The 12,299-nt window shown below is 36.6% G+C and overlaps 1 protein-coding gene across 3 annotated transcripts in view; it reads right to left on the reverse strand.

The window, feature by feature from the left end:
• The window catches only part of GRID2 (glutamate ionotropic receptor delta type subunit 2), an 805,832-nt gene that overhangs the window by 571,414 nt on the left and 222,119 nt on the right, over nt 1-12,299 (reverse strand). For all 3 annotated transcript variants that reach the window (XM_040555872.1, XM_040555874.1, XM_040555875.1), the window contains one exon: nt 12,009-12,164. In XM_040555872.1, coding sequence (XP_040411806.1) covers nt 12,009-12,164 — 156 coding nt within the window. The remainder of the gene's footprint in view (nt 1-12,008; nt 12,165-12,299) is intronic.

The following is a 12,299-nucleotide window of genomic DNA, read 5'->3' on the forward strand; positions in this document are numbered from 1 at the left end:
TCACATTTTTCTTTATACCACCCCTCACTGGTTTCCTACAAATCAGTGACACAGTTCAGCTTGTCAATCTGTGAGAAAGAAATCTCTGCAAAAAATATGATGGCAGTTATCAACTATCTCATTCGGTAACGTTGCTTCTGTTACATTTTGACAGATCTTCCTTTAATTCCCCATATTTCTGCTAGTTTTACTAAGATTTAATCCCCTTTGCATTGTGAAGGTAATCAATAGTCTGACTTGAATTATCAAAGAAATTCTAGTCGAGAGTGGTTCGCACCAAGATCTCATGCAGCAAGCAACTTTTGCAAAACACAGAAAGTAATACAGTAAGATGTATTATTTGTATTCCATTTCTGTTATTTTCAGCATTAACGTTGAATTAAATCACTATGACAGACATATTGTTGGGTCCGTGGATACTTTACATGCAATATTTTCCATCTTGCTATTGTACACATAATCTTACTGAAGTTTTCAGAAAGATTCGCTGAGCCTGCTGCTTCCAACATGAGTAACCATGCTGTTTTTCAGAGGTAAGTCAGAGTACTGAATTTTGACTTTTCTGAGACAAGCTAAAGCTTTGTGCTTTTGTTTTAGCTTATTGTACATTCATGTTATAGAAATTGTATTATATATTGATGTTATAAAAATTGGCTAGACACAAACAAGCACTGTCAAATAACCAGTGACCCGCCAGGAAAAAAACAAAAGGGATAAATTGGGCATGGGAAGAGGAATGGATATGTTCTTGTTATCCCTAAAACAAAAGCTCAAGAAGTTTTCTAGAATTTGTGGAGAACGATGTGGAGAAGTTTAGCAATACAAGAAGCAGTGACATAAAGAAAAATTTCTCAACATTCTTTATCAAATCAGATGTGAAACCACTTATCCACAGACAGTTTTGAACTCATTTTTAAGTTCTAAAATGAATTACTTCTTCAGTTTCGGAAAAGAAAAGGCATCTGCTGATCCATATCAGCTTCTAACTTTCCCATAAAGCTAGATTTCACACGAAACGAATGTCTGAAGAGCAGAAAGTCACCTAAAAATAGAGTTGAAATGTATGTGATCTGGCAAATTCATTACCTGGATCAACCTCCTTGGGGGACTGGACACGAGAGTCGGAGTTGGAAATTCCTATTACATTCATCAACATTCATCACACAATCTTCATGAACTTCACTTGCATCAACAAAAAGAATTCCCCACACCAAAATGAACATAACATCATCTCAGCACTGATGAAGGTAGACAATCTACATTTCCTCCATCCCTTCACTACGTTACACAACCACAAATTCTCCACAGTTATTACACACTTCAGCAACGGCAATGATCTTGCCATTGTTAAATGCATTTATCAGGAACATTTCATTTAAAACAGTGATTTGAGCCTTAGAACCAGTTCTGCACAAATTCCACGGAGTGTTAGGATGACAGCACTAGCTAAAACAAGCATCTTAACATACTGTCTTTCTTGTTAAATTTATTGATATGAGACAGGAGTGGGGAGTAGCCACATCCAGCCCTATTTGTTTCATCCACAACTGCTTTTTATATGTGGAATCCAATTCTTAAAGAACTGTGATTCTATGTAATGCATCCCAACCCATCAAATGATTTTTGGTGGCATTTTGCCTGTGAAGGATCTGAACCTGCCTCGATCAAGCCTTGTTGACCCAAAGACTCAGCTGGTGGAAGGTTTAAGTACTATTTTATATGAACTATGACTGCTAATTCTCCCTTCTGACACAAAAAATAACTTCAAAATACATTTTAATAATACATTTTCAGACAGGAATTGATGATGGTCAAGTGATCCCATGCAAAGAGAAAGAAACAAAACAGTTTTAAGGAAATTCTTCGTGGTGTATTGTAATACAAACATTAAAATGTTGATTTCCTCCAAAGCTCTCCAAATAAAATAAGGTGACAAATATTGAAAAAGAAGTATGTCGATGCTTAAAGAACTGTAAATTTAGTGTGACTCACAGGGAAAAGTGACAATTTTGTGCAGGGATGCCCTGGATGGTGATATTTTTTAAAAGGTTAATCCTCCAAATAACGAAAGGCAATGAAAAAAAAAAGTTCCATCATATTACAGAATTTCTGTGAATTATCAATATAATGCTGTTACCCAGTATCAAAAGATACAACCTGCCTATTAGGAAAGAAGTTGTTGTTACAGTCAAACTACTGAGATTGATGAAAACTACAAAGAAGTCTTGATACGCAGAATATAATAAAATGCTTTTCTGAATAGTACTTTTTTTTTTTTTTTTTTTCAAAATAAAGGTAGAACAATACATCTTTTACTGGCACAGTTGAACACAGCAAGTAAAATGACTTACCAATTAACTGAAAAGCATTTTCTTAAGTTAGTGTTTTCAGAGGTTTGTTTTACACTCTGTTCTATTCCAAATCAAGGTCGCTGTGTTACTCTAACACAACCAAGTTAGGCAAGATATTACTTTGCTTCTATACTACGCAAGTATCTCTAGACTCTCGCTCCCTCTCATCAAAGTAAACCATTTCTACCCCTTGATGCATTGAACTCAGTGAGTCAAGCACACAGAACAGTAAGCTTTAGGCTCAGCATTTGATCCATCAGTGTCAAAATAAGTTAAAATGAAAAATAAGTAAAGACAGAAAATATTGGAAAGGCAAGAAAATCAAGTGGTAGTCATCTTCTTTCATGTATACCTATTTACTTCCTGTTCCTTTCTTATATCAGAGAATTAGGATTACCAAAGACTTCAGGATGAAACTCAAAATTTCACATGTTCTAAGTAGAACTACTGAGCCTTTTTCCAAGTGCCTTGACAGATCTGTCTTTTAACATCACCTCACACTTCTGATTTCACTCATTAGAGAGCATATTAGCTCTTAGACCTAGGCAATTTTTAAAAAAAACTCCTTTTGGCAGTCCAAATGGTTTTTATCTTCTCTGAACATTCCTCTTCCCTGTTCAGGAGATGAAGTAGTGGCACCTCTTTTTACTGCATGAGTGGCATCTCAGAAATGTAAAAGTCTTTTCTCTGAAGGCAGTTGGCTGCTTCTGTATTTGGCCACTGAACCACAAATTCCTTTTGGTTTCTTGTATCCAACATTACCAAAAAGATGGTCCAACATTTGACTGCACCTGGAAGGGGAGGTCATGCTCCCTTCCCATCTCTTTTGCAAGGGCTAACTATCACAAGGCTTGCCGCTGAGACACAACTTGGCATTAAAACAAAACATTTTTGAAAAAGGAAGTCGCTTCTTGCTTGCTTCTTTTCCTGAACCAGGTTACAGAAGGTTGGGATGAACAGAAATCATTTCCCTGTGCCATTAAACTGTAATTTCTGAGTACAGCTCTCTGGTCCTTTATGATGACAGAGCCCGATATATCACAACCCTTTTGTCATAAGACACAGTGTCAGAAGAAAAACCTCTGTAGACTTTCACTTATTTAATTGCATTTTGTGTCCTCACACTCAGGAAGGTTCGTTCTGATTTCAGCTTTTTTCCAGATATCACAAGTCATGGCTATGACCTGCAGCTACATTTTCTGCTTCGAGCAATAACAGAGCTATAGCTACACGGAACAGTCCAGAGAAGCAGGATACAAAAATGCTGCTAAATTCTACAAGTTTCTGCAGAAAATATGCCCTTAAAATAAACAAAACTATGATTGAATTTTTAAAAGGAAAAAAAAATTCAAAAGGGACAGTAATCAAAAAAGCTAAAGCCACACCAACAGTTAAATAGAACGAGTGTTAAAATCCCAGAGCAGACATTCTTTCAAAAAGATAACATGAGGTTACGTTTTCTGATATAAGTAGTGTTCTAATAAAACTCTGTCTAGTTTCCAAATCTGTCTTTGTAACTGCTCTCTTTTGATCAGATCATTTTTGAAAAATTGATATTTAGTCAAAATTACCTGGTTGTTTACCTGGTTGTATACAATATAAAGGGTCTGAGTAACAGAGAACTTGGCTAAAATATAATTAATTTCCTTATCTAGGAGAATGACCTTCATAACTTACTTCAGGCTTCACCTCCAGAGTGTCACAGCTCATTTCCTCATTATCAGAATTAGATTTTAAAACACTCCTATCCTCCATAAAATACATTTTGATCATATACATATAGAGGAGTGTGCTTTAAATTATTTGCACCACATAAATGCCCAAATGTTTCAGACAGATCAGAATATAGGCTGTGCTCAAAGTGCTAAAAGATTACAAAAACAACAACAAAGATATAAATGAAAGAAAAGATAGGATAAAAAGGAAGAGGAGGAAGGAAGGCTCAAAGGGGAGACCAAAATTAATTATACAATAAATTAAAATTACATCGACTTTTAGACAAACACAGATATAGAGATGTACAAATCAAATACTTATATGCATGCAGTTGGATACATATTTCTACCTATCCCGTCACGTGATATAAAGACTTAGTGACTTTTGCTTAATTCAGAGAACTTGGGAAATGCAAAAGCAAAACTCCCAAATTATCATTAACATTACTTTAAAAAAAGGATTTGGGAGATTACTTTCACATACCAGAAAACAACCCAAACCAGCCGTTGATTGCTTGGTAGTTGCCAGCACATGCTGTGAGGCCTGCCTGTGAACACGCATTTCTGGTTGGACAGTGATGATTGACTGCTGGAGTGATTTTTGTGGACAGTGCTTCACAAAAAGATGTGGAGGAAATCTGGATAGGATGTTCGTTACTTATTTAAGGAGATTGCTTTGGGGGACTAACAGCCTAGGGTGCTAGCTAAATAATTGGCATCTGGGAAGATGAAGAACCTCTCATTTGCTTTGTCTCTATACTTGTGTTTGATAAAATACCCCAAAAGCCTTCAGGCACAGTGGCTTTAAACATTTAAGTGTACTACTGATATTATTTAATCACATCACAATTTGTATTGCTCTCTTAAAAGTAAACTACTAGCAGCATGTCAGAGTACATTAACACAGCAAACTGAAGTACTGTGTTTAATATATGAAAGCACATATTGGGCACTTGAACTGTGAGTGGGAATACGCACATTGCAAAACCAGAAATGATCCAATCTCGATTTAAAGTGTCAGTAGTGCAAAATATCAGCCTATCTAGTTACTCCAATGGTAATGTGAGAAAATTCGCTCTGCACTCCAGCATCAAAGGGCTTCACACTTGTCCAGTTATTTACTCATTTTTTTGATTCGCTTTTTTAAAAGAGGAAAAAAGGCTAATAGCCTGCCTGAGAGTCACATGCTTTTTAAGCAAAAGTCTGGGAAGGAAGTTCTTTCAGGACCATTTAAACTGCTGTCTGTCATTTGAAAGTGGAAGCTCTGTGATAGAAAGTTCAAAATCTGGCACAAAAAATTAATGTTGAGCCAAACTTTGGCAACTGGTGTTAGCTTTAGGAAAATCACTCCTGCTATTTTAAAGTCTGAATGTTGTGATAGGGCTGAGTGTAACAGTGGGATGCTACTGGGTTTCCTGGTCACCTGAAGAAAAGTGGTTTCCATGGAAACACCAGTATTTTTTCCCTTAAACCACAACAAAGACATACAGCAGTCAGAAACGGTGTGTTTGTTGGGTTTTAGGTACCCACTGAGACAACATGGAGAACAATAACTACAGATGCCAGGATTTTGCCCGGCCTTGCACCATGCAAGGCCTCTTCCCCCCTTCCTCCTCCCTTCTTTTCCTCAGCTATTTGGAAACCATCCTTCAGAAACGGCTCCTCAGCTGCACTAGTATTTCTAGTTTAAACTTGATCTGTAGTTTAATCTTCTCAGATTTGCCATCTGTGAATGCTGTGGACTATTGAGGCTTGCATCTCTTTTCCTGAAAGCATGTTTCTCACATTGTATAAAGTACTCTGGAAAATGCCATTCTTGATGGACTGAGTGATTTTATTTATTTATTTATTTTTACTTTTATTTGGTTTTAGGGAGAGTGGGGGTTGAGTTGAATGTTGTTTTTTTATCTTCAGGTATCTGGAAGTCTAGCACGGTTTACAGCTGTCAGAGTTAGTATTCAAGCTAGAAACAACGACACTGGAAGTTGCACTGCAAGTGAAGAAAACAGCACTACAGTAAGAACTTGGAACTAGAAAATATTGGATCCCCAAATTCAACATCAGGAGAGCTGTGGAAGTCTTGCAATTACTGTAACTGCTGAATCAGTATGATGCCTTACTCAAAATAAATCTGGTCCCTTTACAGCTTGCAGTATGCTCTTGGTAAATTACCTTCAGGCAAAGGAAGGTCACAATAGCTTTGAAACTGTTGCTGAAAATGTGTTAAATATACATTCTGCTCCTCCTAAGCAAAGCCTCTATTGCATGCCCTTTTCTAGTTCAGTCAATACCTACTCTTCCGTTCTTCCTGATCTTCTCCCATGCAAGCCCTGTCTTCCCAGCTGTCACAGGAGTTGTAAAATCTGCTTTTTTCTTCAGCTGCCAACACTTGGACTCCTCATGGCATATTTCTGCAAGATATGGCTGGTTTTGTGGGGTTTGTAGGACTAAAATGAGAGAAATGTGGAAGAGTACCAAACTTCCCACCTAGCACTTTGGGAAAGGGTCAGCGCCACCACGGCTGCTACACTGTGCGATCACATAAAGGGTTTGGTAATTCAAAAGAATTTTGCCGTATTTTCTGAAGTACTGAAGTGCAGATGATACATGCAATTTGCAGTTGCCAACATTCCCAATAGTTTCTGAATTTACAGTGGAATTTTATATCGCTTCTGAAACGGTTTTACTCCTTTCCCCCTAAATATTTTATAGTTCAAATCCTAGTCGAAAATGATTCCCTCCCCCCCCCCCCCCCCAATACTGGTAATATCATTTCACATCAAAATCCATTTTATTGAGAAATAAGAAAGCAAACCTGGAACGAAATGGAAAGGCAACGAAGAAGTGCAAACCTGTAAAGGTTTAATCTCAAACTGAACATGCACTGGCTAATAAACAGCACCATGAAGACTAAGAAATTTGAAGAAATAACTGACAAAAAGTGACAGAAAGTTTAGTAGTCCATGAAATCTGTGGATTTAAACAGGTTTCTATAGCAATCAAAGAAACAGGAAAGGACAATCTTATTACATTCATCTAGTCCCAAAGGCCAAAGCAGATTTATCCATCAGGCCATAATTTCTGACCATAAAACTTTGCTTGAATAAAATCCTGCATGTGACCTTCATACACACTGCTGCCCTACAAACCTCTCTTACTCTACAGCTGAATCCCATTTAGTTATGACTCACTGCCTTATTTACTTCACTGATCACAATAAGCTTTCAAAAGCCATTACGAAGGCTTGAGTTGTTGTCTGTAAGCATACTCCGGTGACTAACCTGAATGACAAAAAGGTTGGTTAAAAAAATAAAAGTAAAACCTATATTTATATGATTGCAATGGGAAAACTTGTCGAACAAAGTGGATTTCAAACAACACCAGTCAAATCTATTTGTCATGGGCTTTAGGTAGCCTATAGAATAAAACATTGGATCTTTATGGAGTTTATTTAAAACAGGTAAAACATGTTATTGTCAAAAAAAAAAAAAAAGTAGGAAAAAGGAGTAGGATAAAGGTTTGCAGTACCAAACAGAAACATTTGCCACAGGCTTTAAGATACTGGCAATGGATCTCCAAGGACCCTGCATACACATTGGATATGGGTTCTGCTGACAGCCCTCCAGATGCTGTGGGTGCCTCTGGCACTGCTAACATCTGCAGGGTTTGCTCTGTAACTCTTACATGCAGGTGAAAATGGCAGTATAGGGACTGTAGAAGGTGTGCTGCCCAAGGAGGCAGATCAGCAAAAGCCAAAGTATTATCTCTGGTTCAAGCTACCATAGCCCACCCACTCTCCATTTACCCTCTAAAATTGGGATAGGAATTATGGCGAACAATAATACCCGCATCAGTGAAAAATGCTTTCCCCCAGATATGCATAAATCAGTATTAAAATAATAGGACTTTGTGGAAAACAGAAGACAAGGGAGGCTAGAGAATCATTAGCAGTGGACTGAAACCTAGTGGTCTGTCTAGCAAGGTAACTCAGCTGAGAATCCCTAGAAAGCATATATTTCACATGAGCCCTTCAGCAACGAGATTATCATATTATTGATGACAAATTAAGGATTGCAGGTAATACCAGGCCTTCAGCCATAAAATTTAGGTTTTAATTATTACTGTATTGAAGTAAGCACATGAATAATAAAAATGTGAGAGAGATAGGAATGCAGTGATTTTCTGACAAACAAGAAAGAAGTGATGTATTTATTTTGACCTAATTCCCCATAAAAGAAAAAAAAAGTCCATTAAAAAGAAATATAGATATGCCACCTTTCAAAACTAATTACAGTTTAAGTATATTGTGGAAGGCCTATCCCACCCCTATTTAAATACTGCTGTAAATTGAGTCTCAGAAGAAAGCAAGTCTATGCTATTACAATATATATATTATTATTGCCACTAGTATAGATCGTAATTCCCTGTTTCGTAGTGCTTGCAGTATTAACTTGCTACTGTGCAAAACTGACTATTGCTTTTTCCTTCATTGTCTATACAAGGACAACATAAGTTCCTGATATCCCTTTGTACTACCCAAGGTTGGCACAGCATACAAAAAAAACAAGCACAATAATCTTCCTCTCACTCATGCAAGCACACAAATATTTTGAGACCTCACATAAAAGAACAGCATTATAAATATTGTGAAGTATCTTGTAGTGAAGAAAGAAAGGAAGAGAGGAAGGAAGATTCCGTATTGTACATTACCATAGGTACATACACATTTCAGCAGCTGGATTACAGCTGTCCCGAGATGGTCTGGCACGTGCTACTTACTTGCCTCAGCCATCCCTCTTGGCCCCATTCCTCTGCAAACCTGTGCCCACCCTGCTGCAGCTCCACGTGCTGGCCACACACCTCACTGGTCCTCACCCTCCTCGTCCCAAATCACTTGCCTTGGGCTTGCTTTCCACCCACCACAGTCCAGCCTGCCCTCATTGCATCTGGATGGAGTGCCCGTACTGCCCTACAAGACTGAGACACAAACATGCTGTAAAACTGCATGCATCACACTTCATTGTCGGTCCTCTCTGGCACAGCATACACCGAAGGGGAAGAAAATTTCCCTAACTTAAAGAAAATCAATTTCACCTCCTATTTCTGTGCTCTACAACATGCCTATAAATCACCCCTGAGGGCACTTCCAGTGATATTATGGGGCATGTCATTCACAGCTCTTCTGGGATAAAACCATTCAGCTTTGCCATACGGTTTCATTGCTCCAATCAGAACCACTAATGAGATGTCCTACGGTACAAATGGAAGACATTTCAGGACACTATAATAATTTATAAAAACAGATTCAGAGGAAAGAACATTAAGTACACCACGTCAGCCAGTCCCATCAAATTAGTTATCTTTACATTCAAAAAAATATATAAAGTATCTGACTGCTCCTGTTTACCTAGTTTTGGGAGTTGCTTGCTAATGTTGCTAATAAAATGAAAGAAAAGGTAGAGTTCATATGTACTGACTATTTATTAAAAATACATTTGTAAGTATCTTCTCCATAAATGTCTCATTTTATCAGATCTTTGCTCATGGGCCCTCCTGTTTTTTGAGATCGATAATCTGAGATAAGTTTGTAAGAACTTTTCCTATTCACTAAAAGCGGTATATTTTAGACAAATTTAGACAATTTTAAGTTATCATTATGTCTAACACTTTAAATGAACATTCTGCCAAACATTGAAAGCTTTTTTATTTTTAAAGATTACTCTATAGTTTCAAAATGATACAGAAATAAGCCCAAGTGCATTAATGATATGTATTTAGTATTTTCTATATTGCTTTTTTGCTAAGAATATTTCTATTCATGTAAGATCTCTGTTTTTTTTCTACTTACAGGTTGGACTTATTCCACACCCCCACCTCCCAAGGGATAAGACATGAAATATGTGGCAACAGTTACAGAGATTCTCTTCCCTGCTATTAACATTTGTAAGAAATCCAATGAAGAACAGGAGGCAATTGATATAAAGATGCGGAAAAAAAAGAAAAGGGAAGAACCTGGTATAAAGTAATTGAAACATTACAGTACAACTTATGCATATATTCAATTAGAACAAACTAAAAGCAAACACATTAACTGTAGAAAAATAGGTTAACAAACACCTTTTCACAGATATTGAACGCACAAGACGAAACTTTTGTTCTTCACTCAAATTATACAAGGCTTTGCTAGCCATGGAGCTGTGTGCAACCACACATTTACAAGAAACAGCTTTTACTGGCAAATACTTTCTTGAACTCATCAATATCACAACAGACCTTTTCCCCTTGACACATGATATTAAAACTTATGTCAAATCTACTTCATTCACGTTTCAGGTATTGACTATATTAAGTTATTTTTGAAAATGACAAATGTAACTGCTTGGCAAAAATGAGTAATTGAACATTGAAGTATAAGGTCATTAACTCCTTTGGCATGCTTTACTTTTCTAGACACTCCTACCTTCTTTAAGTCAGAAATAAATAAATAAATTTCTTAAAACAAAGTTCTGTGAAATAATTTGCAATTGCTCTAATTGATAAAGGAAATTAATTGTTAAATGTTGCTATTAATTGATGTTAATTGCAGAGCATCAACTAACATTATCCATCCGGACCAACTGGGAAAAACTACTAACAATGCAGTAAGTTTCTAAAAAAGATTGACCTCACTTAGCCGCTATTTCCTCCCCTCTGGATTCTAAACTTATGTGATAGCTTCAGTTCTCATGGTATTTTTTTTCCGAGTGGAATAGATTGAATTGATTCCATATGAAATACTTTCAGATTCACATCTTTTTTTTTTGCCTCAGCCTTATCAAAGTCCAGATTGTAATGCTTCTCACCATACAGGTCTATTCATTGCATGTACAATTGAAGCAAAACCAGAAAATCATACATTTTCAAAAATTAAGGATGTAACTGAAAAAAAAAAAATTACATAAGCACCTTTTTATTAATACTACCTTGTCAATAGCCCATTGAATCCAAAGAGATATTAATGTTAACCTTTAACTTCACAGGTATTGCAGCAATAGTTTGCAAGTTAGCTACTTAAACCCGAAGTTCTACCTGAACTCAGAGTGGCCAACAAAAGCATAGAAAGACATCAATATTTTGTTTTCTTTTTAACACAAGTCTAATAATATACCAACAATAAACATATGTTCTGTTTCTCAGAAAGAGGCTAGAACAAGAAAGTAATACAAATGCTTAGGAAAAAAATTCAAATCCATACTTCTAAAGACTTCATATAGCTGTCTTTCCAGACAATTGCTCAGTCACAGTCACATTGGTGACTTACTAATCCAGCTCAGAGGGATTTCAAATATTGAGTCCTACTATCATCTTACTGTTATCAAAAAAAAAAAAAAAAAAAAAAGAACCCAAAGCAACATCTTCATCTCTTGCACAATAATTAGACAATGACAACAGACGGAGTGAGTATGCAATCATATTGGACACAGGCGGCTTTCTGAGTCACCAGGTTATCTCTAATCCCTCTTATAAAATAGGTAACTTTTTCAGGTGTATGTGCTGAAAAGGTTAGACACACGGCAACCTATGCTTTCCAACTAAGCAAGCTGGTATTTTTATGAAATGAAACCAAGTAATATTAAGAGGTCACAAAGAAAGGACTACTGGTTTGACAATAACTTCAAAACAGCCTGAAAAAGATGGAAGATGTAGTCAAACTGTCTGACTTCTTACCATTTTGCAATAGCCTTTAATTGCAAAATAGATAAAAGCTTAAGCTTACAGTCTGAAGTCACTAGACCGACACAAACCATACCAGCCAAATCCAAAATCAAAAGCATTATTTGATATTCTACAGAAAAAGAACCCAACAAAAAGTACAAATGTCTTAAAAAGGCAGGAAGTTATCACAGTAGTACTTGCATACCTCTGGAGAAATAATAGCAGAAAATCAGTTTAGGTACCTTACCTTCTTGAACTGCTTGAAATGGATTGTTGCCATCCACAAATGTCACTGAACATGTGATTTTCTCCGTTTGTAAGATTTCATCATTCTGGTTGAGATCAGCAACTGCCATTCGAAAAACTTCCTCATCTTTTTTGGCAGATTCATCAAAAATCGCCCCTTGAAAAAATAAATAAATAAATAAATAAATGAGGTTATACGTTTTTACCTGTAATATTCCAAATCATTAATCATAAGCGCTTAAGACATATTTTATGCAATAACATCACCTCTTCATTCACTTCCAGTGAGCAG

The sequence above is a fragment of the Cygnus olor genome, chromosome 4 (genome assembly GCF_009769625.2).
Source record: "Cygnus olor isolate bCygOlo1 chromosome 4, bCygOlo1.pri.v2, whole genome shotgun sequence".
Taxonomy (NCBI): Eukaryota; Metazoa; Chordata; class Aves; order Anseriformes; family Anatidae; genus Cygnus; species Cygnus olor.